Here is a 15,929-nt window from a genome sequence, read left to right on the forward strand (position 1 = left end):
ACATGTTTAAGTTGTTATTTATGTTAATAAATTCGTTTTTCTCCCTTCAGCACTGAGCATTTGAATCCTCTCCTTTCCACCCTTTTAACACTAAGACAGGGGTGTCAAACTCATTTTAGTTCAGGGGCCACATTCAGCCCAGTATGATTTCAAACTGACCAGACCAGAAAAATAGTAACATAATAACCCATAAATAATAAGAACTCCAACTTTTTCTTGTTTTAGTGGAAAAAAGTACAACTGAATTAGGGAAATGTTTACATTTATAAACTATTCTTTTTCACAAAAAACTTTAATAACCTGAACAACATGAAATTTCATACGAAAAATAAGTGCAGCTTTAACATCATGCCTCATACATGCACATTACATATCTGAGTGGAACTACAAAGGCACAAAACATTTAGTAACAGGCATGATATTGTTAAAATTTTTGAGTTTGGAATTATTTATAGTTTATTAAGCTATTATTTTACTGGTCTGAACCACACTAAAAAAGTTTGATACCCTTGACTATGAACATCTTTACTGTAATTCATTCCACAGGCCAAATTGACATCTTTGGCAGGCCAGTTTTCGTTGCGAGCTGTATGTTTGATACTCCTGTTCAAAGAATACATTCAACATACAGGCCTAAATTACCAGGTCTTCCAAATGTCCAGACTATAAACTTTTTAATGTTTATCACAATAAAATCTGTGACAACATTCAAATGTCATTAAGTCACTTGGATCAAACTGAACCTTCTAATCTGATTTGCATTTTTCAATAACAAGTAACACAAACACGACTATTTAGTGGAACTGTGAGTCCAGAGCGAGCAGATGCAGCTAATAGCGGCTGCAAAGCATGCTCTCCTATAATTATCATTTTTCAGCTCACAGATCCAACAGTCATTGCAGATGTCTGACTCAGAGATGGCTAATTAGTGAGCTACAGGTGTTAACGAAAGCGCTTCAACATGATCTGTGGACCTGACCAGCTGTGCAGTGCATCACTGCCAAAGAGGAAACAAATGCATGTATTGACTTTTCAAAGAACTAAGATCTCATCAAAGTTGAACCTAAAGTGGACTTCAGTTATTTGTAAAAGATAATTAACCAGAGTGAAGAGTGCAATGCCCCCAGATAAACCTGCTGCTATATTTGTAGATAGTTGAGGATCAATAGACCCATTTAACAACAGAAAGCATCACACATAAGGCAGAAAAGTTTAGTTTTTTATGTGTATCTTTTACATTAAGCAGATTTCACATATGTTCATCTCCAATGTGTCTGAGCTGACAGCAATATACTGCATGTAATACACTGACTTCAAAACACTACCCTCTTATTTGATTAGTGCTTGTAGTTAACTACCCTGTTATAACTGCAAGCACTATTCAAATCAGACAATGTCTCCTAAACTCTCTGTTTCCTATATGAATACACACAATGCATTTAAGTGTTCATTTTGGAAGTTGTTTTAAAATGCTTGCGATGTGGCCTCCTGGTTTTGCCGGTTGCATCTGCCCAGACCATTGTTTTCTATATTGCTCAGCTGGTAGTTGCACAGATTTGTTCACCACTTCCATCACTCTGGGTTTGACATCATTTTTCATTGTGCTCAATGCACACTGCAAGTGACACATAAGACACTGATGTGACACAAATGTGCCAAAGTGCCCAGACTGGGTTGCATCTTTACAAATCTGGACTTTTCAAATCTCTTCCAAAATTGTCCTGGATCCAACTTGCAAAATCTGGACACAGCGTGGATATGCTAAAAAAAAAAAAATTGGGCTGGTAGTCTGAGCAAGACTTTGAATGAAATGAAGCTCTTGAAGTGCTTCTTGTAATTCTGCTTCATCTAAAACTGGAAAAATACCTGGCCACCGTGACAGTTTTATAAGGCAGTCTATTGGTTCTAAATAGAGAGATATAACAGCTTCAGTTCAACATGTCAGAAAGGCTTTTTGAGGAGTAGGTTTTTATGTGTATCATTTGTAACACTGATGTATTTCATGACCCTTACACTGTATAATAGAGCTCAAAAACCCTGTTTCAGTGTATGGTATAAGAAGCACTTCCCCTCACCTTGACGTCCTCCTGTCTGGGACTGGCCATGCCCTCCTCTATCTCCATCCTGTACTCAGTAATCTGCATGGAGGGCATCAGGGGCAGGTGGTCTGCTGCTCCACTCGGGGCAGGAGGCTCCTGGCTGGGGGTGTCACGGTATGTCATGATGGGAGAAAAAGCTGGGTGCTGCTCTAGAGAAGGTGGGGTAGGGAACATCCGCTGGAGGTCTGCTACTGCTAAAAGAAGGGAGAAAGAAAACAGAGGTTACAGGCATTACAGCTCGCAGGGCAAAAAAAAGGTACTGCCAAACCTCTTATGATTACTGGCTATTTACCAAGAGAGTTTTAGAAAACAACAAAGTGACTCACTTGATGGATAAGGTACTGCAACTCTCCCTTCTTTCCCTGGAGGGCGATCTTCTGCCAATCCTGCAAGCTTTGTGGAGTGCTGGTTGGGGTAAACAGTCTACAAATTATTACAGATAGAAATAAAAGATCAGTTCTTTTTAACAAGATTTAACAATACAGTGTGCTATCATTTAACCCATAAAGACCCAGTGCTATTTTTGTCGCAGTTCCCAAATGAATGTTTCTCTAAATTTAACCTTTCTTAAGTGATTTATCACCATTAATTATAATATTCTGCTCTGTATTTTGCATTTACTGATCATGTTGTAGATGTTCATAAGAGCTCTGATTACAGTTGAGGGTTATTATACCAGAAACAGAAAAAAATGATGAAAAAGTCACTTTTTCAGCAAAGATATCATTAACTAAATATAAAACTAAGTGTCCAAATGGGTCATGTCTGATGACCAAATGGTCAAAAGATGATAAACTGCATTTAATACCAATTATTTACATGTATTGATAAGATTAGTGGTTCAACAGGTATTAAACATTTAGAGCAGTAGATGATTTTGGTTGCCAGTGGCTGTTTGGGTCTTTATGGTTTAAAATACTGACACATAGAAAATTAGGGATAATGGGAGATTTATACAAAAAACGCATATTACAGTCTATGTTTCAATAGAATTACATAAAAAAAATAAAAAAAAACAATAAAAAAACACATCCCACATATTCATTACAAAGTATCAATACTGTAAAGTTGTGTAGGCAATAAATATGTTGCTCTATACTTGAACTAAAGCAGAAAACATGTGTTGGAGTTAAGTATTTATATCATAATGCCATGTCATAATACTCACCCCGAGTTCTTCTTCATCCTCATCAAATATGTTGTCTAAGTCGGAGATGTTGACCACCAGGTCTTTTTCTCTGGTCAGGGAAGGGTTAACTTTGGTAGCTGATTCATCCTGCCCTGACTCTTCTGAAAAAATCGTAAAAGCATAGCCATTACACCTCTCCGATGTGCAAAAAACTGCATTCAGAATATTATGCAGAGTGTAGATATGTGGGTATATGCTGTAGATGTGATGATGCTGAATGTGTTTCACCTGATTTTGGCGCAGAGTTGAAAATGGACATGGCATCTTTGCCATCGGGCAGTGTGCCATTGCTGGTTATTTCTTCATTCTGGAGGAGGTATGACAGGAAAAATATACAATACTTAATGACAGAAAGTGTAGGCAAGTGTAGATCTTTAAAACAAAGATTATGTGAATGTTGGCAAAACTTCATTTATGCACAAAATACTCTTCAATGAAACAAGTGTCCCTTCGTGTCTAGTGACAAAAATTTGTACTTTTTAGTATTTTTTAAACATTACTTGCTCCACCTTGGTCCTCTTGCTGGGTTCTCGTCCTTGGCCTTTTACTCTCTTGGATGTGGAAAACGTGTACTCGATGTCGCCTTCTTTAAAGTCGTAGGGATCATCGCCGGGCTCCCGCAGTGCCTCTACACTTGGCTGCTGGAACAATCCCAGTGTCTGGACATGTTCTTGAAGTCTCTCCTCTGAGATTTTAAAACTCTTGTGTGTTTGAGCGTATAGTCTGAAGAGGTACAAAGAGGAGTTAAACAGACTGAAACTAAATTGTAACAAATTTTTTTACTGAAACAAAGACAAAAACAAACATTTTCAAAGACCTAATAACATCTTCAATGAGCAAGGCAACATGGACTAAAATGAAAGAGAACTGCAGGTCAGTAATGTTGTCAAGTTCAGCGGAAACAATTAATCAACTCGAATCAATTAAAAAAATCATTCAATTACAAATTTCAAGCTTCATTTGCTTAATTTCACTGCTGCTAAACATTGGTTCCACTGTTGTGTTTCACACGGACACTCATTGTAATGTACGTGATGCCAGGATCAATACAAACAACATGGAGTGTAGCTCAGAAGACACAAGGACAAAAAGGCAGAAAATGTCTATATGTTCACTTTTCTACATTGGAATCACTTACTCCTTCAAACTTATAAGCTTTCACACAAACATTACAAATATTTGTCTCTAACAAACAACAACACTACTCAGGATTTTAAGCCTTTCTTGAGCTATCCCTTCAGAATAATCACACTTCTACAGTTAAGTTGTTAGTTGAATTAGTTAAGTTGTATGTTAGTTCTATCTTAAGTTGTTCATAAGTTAGTAACTTGGATCCAAATGTTTTGTACACCACAGTGCACATATTGCTTGTAGATGTCACTGGACTTGTTTTTTGTTATTTATATCTATAGATATTTTCACGTATACTTCTATACTGTTGTTGTTGTTGTTATTTGTATATAGATTTTTAAAAATATATATATTTTAGTACTTTTTGTGGTTGTCGTTTCAGCTGATTCTGGAATAAAGGACAAGTTGTTTGTCATTTTCACACATGTCTTTTTCATATTTTTTACATTTTTCTTGCCCATTCACATTGTTTAATTGAATCAAATTGAAGAAAATTGTCAATACATTGATTGATTATCAAAATAATCGATAGGTGCAGCTCTATTGTCCAGTACTCTCAGGGGTTAGAACTACTCTACTGATCAGCATCTCCTGCTCTGTCCTGTCCTACCTCTTTAGTGGAGCTGTCTCAGTGGCCGTCTCTGTCCTCACTTCCTCTAAGTTATCAATGGGGAGTTCTTGGGGTTTGAATTCAGTCTTATCAGTCCTGGGGGTCCTGAATCCTCTCCACCAGCCGGCTCCATTCTCCCTCTGCCTCAGTAAAGCAGTATACACGGCTGTCTCACTGGTCATCATCCCCAGCCCTGTAGTCCCATCTGGACAGACAGACATATCCACAGGCCCGTCCAGGACCTCTGGGTCCTGCACCCTGGGGTGTGGGCTGAGTGTGGGTGGAAGAGGAGACACAGGAGAAGGGAGAAGGGATTCAGGGGCTTTCCTGCTATTGGAGAGGGGCTTGGGATACTTGCAATTTGGCAAAGTGGCCAGAGACTCTAAGGGTGGCTCCAAAGCCACGAGTCCCCCAAGCTGAGGGCCTCCTGCTGAGTCCTGCTCCAGAGGGGCCTCCTGCGTGACAGACACACGGTGGTGAAACGGGATCATGGCTGATCTCTTGGACTGTTTATCAGCCTTTTCTGTCTTGTCACTGGTCTTGTGTTTGGGTGTAGAGGGAGGGTATGAGGATGGGCCTGATGACTGAGTGGAGTTGGCACTGGTCTGGGAGTTGGCAGTGGATGTGCTGGTCAGATTCAGCTTCTGCTGTTTCAACCTACAACCAAGACATACAAATTACAAATAGAAGAAAAAGAAGGAAGGACACAGAGAGAGTGCAAACCTGCACCAAAGCAGCTAAATTCCCAGTGCTCAGAAAAACAGTGGCATCATGGAGATAAGGATTAACAACAATCTCCCTTTTTACGTTTTATTAGTCACACAGTACTGTGCAAAAGTATTGGGCAACCTATAGCTTTGTTGTTATTGTAAAACTGAACTGATCATACATATTTATTTCTCATTGTCTTTTCTTCAGATACAACAAGAAAATACAGGAAATATGTACACAGTCTTAAAAGATACACAGAAAAGGAAACTAAATGTGTTGCGAAGGTTAAAGTTATTATTTAGTGTGACCCCTTATAATATCTCAAATCAGCATGAACAGGACATCTTAAAAGTTGTAGCCATGATGTGTCCCAATATCTTTGTCCATATAGTTTAGAAACATCAACATTTCCTTAAAGTTTAATGGAAGATATTTCTTTCTAAGTGAGATATCATGAAAGTAGATGGTCGGTTGTGGTAGAAAATTATTTTTTACAGTCAGTATGAAAAATATTTTAGAAATTTAAAAGTAGAACATTTAAAATCACAGTCATGGATAAATTAAACAAAACAAAAAAAAACAAATCACTGTTGACAGAAATAAAGTTAAAACCATCTCTGAGACATTTTCGAAGCAAAGATAATTTAAACAAAACTAACCAATACAATGCAGTGATGTTTATCACAATATGAAACTATATTATGACATTTGTCATTATTGTTTTGTAGCCCAGAGCCATTAGAAAAGAAACACCTGAATTCAACGTGTCCCAATACTTTGGTCCATACAGTATAAGTGTAGAAGATTAGATAAGCTGTTGAAATTATTATGGAGATGTTGCTGCTTAGTCCAGTTTCAAAGGATTTGATAATTATCATCTTGTTGATCTTGCTCTGACAAAGTAGGTGTTTTTCATAAAGTAATAGAGTCTCACATCTTCAGTTCATGTTGAAGGAAATCAGACATTACTTTAATTATACTAACATTACTATTGACCCTTAAAGAACTAGATCTACTTTTGTGTCAACTTCCAAATGATTTTTCCTCTAAATCTAACTTTTCATAAGTGATTTATCACCGTTTATTACAATATAATGTTCTGCAGTTTGCATTTTTCAGTGTAAGTCAGGTATTTTCTTATATTTTTATTCACTGATCATGCAGATGTTCATTATAGCTCAAAGTAAATTCAAAGGCTATTATATCAAAACAAAGAACACTAAAGAAAAAGTGACTTTTACAGCAAAATATAGCATTATCATTAACTGAACATAAAACAAATATCTCCATCCACTCCAACTCCGAGGGTTTTACTGGTGAATCAGAGTTGCAGAAGATGACAGTGTTTCCACGTTCACTAGGGAGCCTCTGAACATCCAAGTGGGCCATATCAGATGACCATGAAAAGATGAAACACTGCATTTTACACCAATTATTTACATGTATTGATAGGATTAATGGATCAACAGTTATTAAACATTTTAGGTTAGTAGATGCTTTTGGCCTTTTGGCAGTTGTTTGGGTCTTTATGAGTTAAGTCTTACTTGAGGCAATTTGCAAAATACATTAATCCAGAAGATCTTAGTTGATTTTTAGATACAGTGCATGATAATATGCTGCTGATACTGAATATGTTGTAACCTGGTCAGTACCTGGAGCAGCTGCAGGGCGCTCTGGCCCCTAGATCATTGAAGTCCCATGTGGTTACTCCATTTGGCACCTCTTTCTTAGGCATTACATCAGTGGGCTGAGTCCGTCTGCAGGGATCAAACAGCCAGGTGAGGCTGGGCTCATCTGCATCACTGCACTTCAATAATACTCTAAACTTCAGAAATAGCCCACTCAAAATTTACTTACACGTGCTGAGGCTGATTAACGTAGCACTCCCTCCAGGCCTGATGGACCACCTGACAAGTTATTTTCTTCCCAGAATGCTTTGGGCTGATGTTTGTGATTCCCATGCTGCTGTCTGGTGTGGGGACACTGGAGGCTGACGTCACAAAGCCACTGTCCGCTGAGAAACAACAAACAGAGCAATGTTTTATATGGAAGCATAAGGGATATTATAGCTCACAAAAAATTGACTAGCAGTGGAAAAATAATGTTAACTGAACTAAAAGGTAAAATATGTGGCATTTTAATTTGTTTCACCCCTCCTGTCTGCTCTTTAAATGAGTAAGACAGAGAATGAGGAGAGTGCGTATCACAGGAAAAGAAATGGAAAATGGCAAAATAAAACATTTCTTTGTTTAAAGCTTTACCTACCAATGTGGCATTTCTCACAGCACTTGGTGAAAGTTTGAACATGAACAACCCGCCTCCCTCCAAAGCCCCGCCCGCTTCCCCCTGCCTGAGCTCTGAAGCTCTCCTCCTCTCAACTGATGCGCGCGGTGGAAGCGGAGGTGGAGGCGGAGGTCTGCATCGGCGTGTCCGCGGACCCCTCCCTCAGCAATCAGATACATTAACCACCTGCCGCGGCTCCTGTTTCATCTGTAGACCCTGTATTTAAGGGTCTGGCCTGTGCAGCGCTGGGCCAGTGTCTTCACATCGCCCAGCTGATGAGTTGTCCATGCGATGGGCGCGAGCACTGTGAACACGCGGCCTCCGCGAATTTTCCGTGGACATTTGAGGTTGTTGTCACAGTCCATACATTTGTCATCCTACATAATCATATATTGTGTGACACCAAGTACATATACTTGTATGAGTCCCACAGTCATAAAAGCTGAGCTGAGACCTGTCTGTGGAGTCCAGGACAGCTGACTTCCGGACTTATATCTTTTTCCTTCATTCACCGGACTCCTGTTTGTTCCCCTTGGTTGTTGTTTCTGTTAACAAATCCATTTTTTCCCTTCCACATGTGCATTTGAGTTCTATCCATACACATCCTTGACAGTAGACTGTGGTCAGTGACAGGAGGAGCAGCACGAGTGCAGCGTCAGATTCAGAGGTACCCATTTCAGATGCGGGGACGGCGATAATGAATCGGATGCCTGACGGCCATAATGGATAATTGACAGGAGGCTCAGCCCGGTTTGGCCAGTTATTTTATTCAGACTGAATAAAATGATTGGTCAGAATTTTATCAGAAATATGAGCAATATATGAGAATTAAGCATTTTTGAGTTTCAATACCTGGTGGATTTCTTTTACATTTTAGTTTAACATACGCTTATTAGGAGCATTTTAATATAACAAAAGAAAAGTGTAAAAATGCCACATCATACAGTATAGCTGTAACAGTTGTTATGTTCTAAAGCAAAAGCCAATACAGCCACAATTTCATACAAAAAGCTACAACCAGTCGTTACGTTTCTGGAGAGTTCTGCAAGCACGTTTTGCATGATGACGTTATTAGCTGGAGGTAAAAATTCACGTCAGAATATCCATGTCCAGAAACGTTCCGAACATAGCTTTATGACAGTAAACTAATGACTAACGAACATATAATTTTCTTATATGATGTTAAGAAAATGTCTAGACTGTGTCTAGATTCAAACACTTTTAGCAAACTTTATATTCATTTGTTGGTACATTACTACTAATAAAATAACTGTTATGTTGCTGTTGGTAAATGTACCATCAGCAAACTAAGAGCAACTATCAGATAACATTCATACACAGTAGCAAACATCATTGTCTAGAGTTGCTGCATCTTAACTCACATTCTGTTAATATTTTACGTATCAAAGACAAACAATAGTTTTTGGTTGATGACGTGACTGTATGCGCGCTAGTACAATCTGTAGCTTCTTACACTTCTGCATATTGTTTGAACCATGTACTTCACTATTATTTAGCCACGACATCAACAGCTTTGTTTTTTCAACTCCACATTTTTTGCATTTCTTGCTAATTAATGAATCAGACTAATAAATAGACACTAAAATAAATAAAAACACATCTAAAATTCTGCATATACTTAACCCTCTGGTATCCAGCCCAGAAAGGTTCTTCTAACCACCAAAAGCATGTCTGCACAGCACTGTAGTAATGTCAAAATATTTTTGATACAGTTTGTTTTTATCTTTGTAAGAATTTTTTTTTTTTTTTGTATTTCGTCAACTTGAGCTGTAACCAAAAAAAAATTAATACTCAATAATAGTTGTATTTTTAAAAGAAATTAAATGCCATGTTTGTCATGTAAACAAACTTTTTTTAATGCAACCCCCCCCCCCACACACACACACACATATATTACATAAACCTTGGATTGCTTTTTTTTGCAGCCTGGCATATGTCAATGATTATCAACAAAAATGCATTATTGTTTTTTGTGCTACGTCAAATTTTCAACCCACTTCGGAGAAGGGTGCTACTGCAGTAATTTTCCATTGTTTACGATGTGTTGATTTTAGTGGCCAGGTCAGATTTAAAAATTGTGGGAAAAATGAACAACTTTTGTATCCTCACCTAATACAAATTTGGAAAAATAATATGACCTTTTATAACATGAAGTGCAAAGTGTGCAAAATATGCTCACCCAGATACTGGAAGGTTAGCACCAAAAAACCTAAACTAAAATGGAAATAAAAGTAAAGTAAAGTAAGACTAGTAAAAATCTGAAACCTCTAAGCTACTGACTGTGGTGACTGATGTGGAGTTTGTTACCTGAGCAGGGTTGTTCTGGTGACGTCGGGGGTGTGAGGGGGACGCTGCAGTGGTTGGGCTCTCTGAGGAGACCCTGGGCTGCAGGGACAGGTGGGAGCGGCTCCACTGGTAGGTCCCCCTGGGCAATGAGCACAAAGGCTGCTGGGTAGGTCATCCTCACTCCACCTAAAATTAAACAAATATAGAATATATTCTGGTATGATGCAACAGCTTGAATCTTTGAAAGGTCTCATGACTGCAACTGTAATGTTTAACAGAGTTGTAAAATTACTATGAGTCATTTCACTTCACATTCTCAACTCCTTCGTCAAGTCATTCCTGATCATTTACCACAAGTAGTTTTATATGCAATGACTTCATCCATTAATGTAATCACACACCCACTCACTCACTCAGTGCCATATATTTTCACATCTCTTTACATTACCCTCTTCACTATCATTTCAAGCTGCCACAACAAAGCAGGCTTATTTGTATACTTAGTGCCATTAAAAACACACGGGTCAGAATAATATGTATATTTGGAAATATATTAAATTAATTGGTTTGGAGTTACCTTCATATTCAAGAGGGAAGCATTGGTCATTAGAGAATGAATTGTGGACAAATGGTGATCAACTTAACATGTTTATTCAGTGCACTGAAGACAGGTACTCAGAAAGCGTCAACATTCAATATCAGGTATGTCCACCTCTGGCTTCCAAACAAGCAGTGCAGCAATGATGTATGAACTGACAAGTCTCTCAATCTTGTTCTGGGGGATCTGATCTGATCTGACACTGATCTGGCACTCGGATGACTATGATATTGCGATGACAGCGCAGACGGCAAGCAACTTCACCACAGCTCAGATCTGCATGTAACGTGCCAATGGCGCGTTCCCTATGTTGTATCGTAAGTTGAGGCATTTTGAGCTGGAAAAAACATTTCGGAATCTTCTTTGCTGCCTTTATATAGGCTATTGACCACACCTAAAGTTATCAGTCAAGCGTGACTCCAAACAAGAGATTTGACTCAATGTCCAACATTAAGGGATTAGTCCAAACACCGATGTCACACATGTCGGGAATGAAAAAAGTACAGCTGTTAACTGTGTTACTCATCTCGTGAGCAACATATACCAAATAGGCACCTGAGCAAATAATTTTCTGGAAATTACACCACATGTTTCAGCCGTGTGTTTTTAATGGCCTTATGTATATATTTGTATCTTGAACACTCGACCTTTCCTGACAGTTCCTCAGTGGTGGGCCGTCAGGGCCTGCAAGGCCTTCTCTGCTGGCCTAAAAAAGTATCTGAATCACAGACTGATGTTAATTATATTTTGTCCATGAATACTTATTAAATAATTCCAAATGGTCTGTCTGCTTCCTTTCATAACTTTTCCCCTGGTTGTGCTGCTTCCAGACATGTCTTTTCATATCAAAGCTTTTAACCAATCACATTTCAGCCATCATTTGTTGCCAGGCAGGGTCAAAGTCAAAGTAGTCTGCCTGGAGGCCTTCACAATCAGTTCTGCAGGCCCTCTAGTGAAGCATAAGTCTTGATGACACTGTTGCTTCAACCAATCAGATTTTGAGTTGGCAACACGAAGGCCCTCTAGCAAGCGTACGGTGACGTCAGTGTATTCACACCCTGTGATTGGATAGTCAGAGAGTGTACTAGCCAAAGCTGGCAAACTGCATCTGTAGCGAGCTGCACAAAGAAAAATATAGTTGTGTTTGTTTAATCGCTGTTTTGTCAACCCACAATGGCTGAAGGAGGAGAAGAAATGGATTTGGAAGCAGAATTTTTGTCAGAGCCATTTTCAAGATGGAGTTTTCCAGAAAAGCTGGACATCTTTAAGAACGGTCGGACAATTTCAAAGCTAGCAAGCTGGTCACAACCAGGAAAAGGATTTGTCCGTCACTTTCACTCCACGAACTACGACCCCAGTACCCCATAGATAATGTGTACAACAGAGCAGTTGAACTCTTTTTGAGAAAAGAAAGGAGGATGTATTTTGTGTAAAAATCTGAATTTTTGTTGAGTAAAATGTTGGCCGTTTGAGTTGTAATAACACCATATACAGTTGTCACGGTCTTCGTAAGGGTGCCTTGAGACCTTCCTACGTCAGACCCACGGCCACTTCATGAATTATTTTCTTGTAAGGTCAGTGCACGTCAGCCCTACGTGAAACTCATGGCACTCACAAGTCGATGGTTTGAAGATGTTACGCTGTTTCAGTCCGACAGCTGTGGAAGAAGAGGGACATTCTAAAGCGCTTACTAAAAAACATAACTTAATGTAGTTTAATGCCCCAGAACAGTGATCAATTAGCACTAAAGTTCACAGTACAGTACAGTTTGACTCAAATGGCGTCTTTAACAACGGTATTCGGTAAAAGTGAAGGTATCTTTTTTCTAGCATTTCGATTCTGACAACCTACAGCACAGCAACACATTTTTCCTCCTCTTTTCCCTCTATTCTCTCCGATCTCTCCATTTACCTCTGTTGACATACAGTGTTTTTCTGCCACCAAACTGTGTGTGCAACTGCGGTGACGGAGACTGCGACGTCGACACCGAAGCGGTCTATTCCACTCAGAGATGTGTTAACAAAGTAAGAGGATCAATACTGCCCAAATGCACTCAAACAGCACCCTGTCCACTAATACCTCCTTTCAAACTACCTGGAGACAGAAGGCAATCGGTGTATTTGTAGCTCCCTCTCTGAGCAACATCATTGTGATCGGATGTGCTTTTATTGGTGTTCTCATGCTGAAAACATCTCCAGTGTACTTTACAATAATACAACATGGCTACAGCGTGGACTGGACACAACAAAAGGCTAACTGGATGAGTTAAAATTCTTCCACAATGAAAAATGTTTGACACGTACCTACAATAACCTCCACTGCCACATGACAGTTGCGATCATAAGCTTGGCCAGTGTCTTTCTCCTTCTCCCCGCCTCCCTCTTTCTGCTGAAGTACCATGGGGTAGAAGTAGCTCCATTCCTCCATCAGCTTCCGTGCTGCAGGGTCGCTCATCTTGTAGGCCTGACCTGTTAGAGTACCACTCAGGCCGTATGGACTCAAGACCACTGCAGAGGGAGGGTGAAAACAGACTTTTAGAGAACAAGAATAAGGGCAAGCTGGTAGAACCAAAACTTATTGTATTAGTTAAAGCAGGGGATCTAAACATATGGCCTGCGGGCCAAAGTGTCCAATCCGTCCCGCAGGATGAAGTGCAAAAATTACAGTAAAATCCTATAATAATTACCTATAAATGATGACAAGTGCAAATATTTATTTTTCTTTTAGTGTAAAAAATGAAAATAATTACGCTTACACACTATCCGTTCACAAAAAAGTGTGAACAATCTGAACGAATATGAACATGAAATGTCTTGGGAGAAGGAAATGCAATTTTACCAATATTGCCTGTTACTAAATGTTTTGTTTATTTGTAAATCCACCATGATCTGTAAGATGTAATGCACATGTATAAATGATAAACTGAGGCAAAATATTGTTAAGATTTCACTAATATTTTGCAAGAAATTTAAGGTTGTTCATGGTTGTTCATATTATTCCATTTTTTAAACCATAGTTTGTAGATGCAAATGTTTTCAGCATGTAATTTTACTGATTTCTCTGTTATTATTACACTGATCCAGGCCATTTGAAATCATATTGGGCCGAATGTGGCCCCTGAAGTAAAATGAGTTTGAGCCGTGAGATAAAGGTTCAGTGTGCCAGTGTGTCATATAATAGTGAAGCTGATTATATTGGCACTAAAAACAAAGGTGATGTTTCTTGGCCATCTTAATTAAGTGGATATTGACTTACAATGACACTAAACCTATCAATACATGTAAATAATTGGTGTAAAGTGCAATTTTTCATCTTTTCATGGTCATCAGTTATGACCCATTTGGACATTCAGAAGCTCCACAGTGAGCATGGAAACACCATCATCTTCTACAACACTGATCCACCAGTAAAACCAATGGAGTCTGATCAATGACAGTGGATGGAGATGCATGTTTTTATGTTCAGTTAATGATATACTTTGTTGAAAAAGTCACTTTTTCCTCATTTTTTTCCCAGTTTGATGTAGCCTTTGAATTTATTCTGAACTTTTATGAACAGCTACACGATCAGTAAATTAGATAGACAGACAGACAGACAGACAGACAGATAGACAGACAGACAGATACAGGTACATCTCAAAAAAATTTGAATATCATGAAAAAGTTTAATAGTTTTGTCACTCATTTCAGAAAGTGAAACCTATATATTCTATAGACTCTTTAGACATAGAGTGAAATATTTCAAGCCTTATTTCTTGAAATTTTGATGTTTGTGGCTTACAGAGAATGAAAACCCAAAATTCAGTGTCTCAGAAAATTAGAATATTGCATAAAATCAATACAAAATTGATATTTTAAACAGAAATGTCAGGCTTCTGAAAAGTATGTTCATTTCTAGAAACTCAAGACTTAGTTGGTTCTCCTTTTACGTAAATTACTGCATCAATGTGGTGTGGCATGGAGGCGATCAGCCTGTGGCACTGCTCAGGTGTAATGGAAGCCCAGGTTGCTTTGATAGTGGCCTTCAGGTCATCTGCATTGTTGGATCTGGTGTCTCTCATCTTCCTCTTGACAATACTCTGTAGATTCTCTCTGGGGTTCAAGTCAGGTGAGTTTTCTGGCCAATCAAACACAGTAACACCAAGGTCACTGAACCAGCTTTTGGTACCTTTGGCAGTGTGGGCAGGTACCAAGTCCTGCTGGAAAATGAAATCAGCATCTCCGTAAAGTTTGTCAGCAGAAGGAAGCATGAAGTGCTCTAAAATGTCCTGGTAGATGGCTGCGTTGACTGTAGACTTCAGAAAACACAGTGGACCAACACCAGCAGATGCCATGACAGCCCAAATCATCACTGACTGCGGAAACTTCACACTGGACCTCAAGTAATGTGGATTCTTTGCCTCTCCACTCTTCCTCCAAACTCTGTGACCTTGATTTCCAAATGACATGCAAAATGTACTTTCATCTGAAAAGAGGACTTTGGACTTTCCACAGTCCACAGATTTGGTCTGCCATAGCATCTGCTGGTGTTGGTCCACTGTGTTTTCTGAAGTCCACAGTCAACACAGCCATCTACCAGGACATTTTAGAACACTTCATGCTTCCTTCTGCTGACAAACTTTATGGAGATGCTGATTTCATCTTCCAGCAGGAAAATGCCAAAGGTACCAAAAGCTGGTTCAATGACCATGGTCTTACTGTGCTTGATTGGCCAGAAAACTCACCTGACCTGAACCCCATAGAGAATTTATGGAGTATTGTCAAGAGGAAGATGAGAGACACCAGATCCAACAATGCAGATGACCTGAAGGCCGCTATCAAAGCAACCTGGGCTTCCGCTACACCTGAGTAGTGCCGCAGGCTGATTGCCTCCATGCCACACCACATTGATGCTGTAATTCATGTAAAAGGAGGCCTAACCAAGTATTGAGTACATACAAATGAACATACTTTTCAGAAGCCTGACATTTCTGTTTAAATATCAATTTTTTTTTATTGATTT

General features: G+C 39.0%; 1 protein-coding gene across 5 annotated transcripts in view; it reads right to left on the reverse strand.

Annotated features, from left to right (window-relative positions):
• Positions 1-15,929, reverse strand: part of LOC115429814 (mediator of RNA polymerase II transcription subunit 13-like) — a 205,558-nt gene that overhangs the window by 31,450 nt on the left and 158,179 nt on the right. For 2 of the 5 annotated variants that reach the window (XM_030149546.1, XM_030149544.1), the window contains 10 exons: positions 13,232-13,435; positions 10,352-10,516; positions 7,598-7,754; positions 7,393-7,497; positions 5,030-5,686; positions 3,789-4,011; positions 3,517-3,595; positions 3,268-3,389; positions 2,426-2,522; positions 2,076-2,293 (listed from right to left, as the gene is read on the reverse strand). In XM_030149546.1, coding sequence (XP_030005406.1) covers positions 2,076-2,293; positions 2,426-2,522; positions 3,268-3,389; positions 3,517-3,595; positions 3,789-4,011; positions 5,030-5,686; positions 7,393-7,497; positions 7,598-7,754; positions 10,352-10,516; positions 13,232-13,435 — 2,027 coding nt within the window. The remainder of the gene's footprint in view (positions 1-2,075; positions 2,294-2,425; positions 2,523-3,267; positions 3,390-3,516; positions 3,596-3,788; positions 4,012-5,029; positions 5,687-7,392; positions 7,498-7,597; positions 7,755-10,351; positions 10,517-13,231; positions 13,436-15,929) is intronic. The other 3 variants (XM_030149548.1, XM_030149549.1, XM_030149547.1) reach the window with 3 other exon arrangements.

The sequence above is a fragment of the Sphaeramia orbicularis genome, chromosome 12 (genome assembly GCF_902148855.1).
Source record: "Sphaeramia orbicularis chromosome 12, fSphaOr1.1, whole genome shotgun sequence".
NCBI lineage: Eukaryota > Metazoa > Chordata > Actinopteri > Kurtiformes > Apogonidae > Sphaeramia > Sphaeramia orbicularis.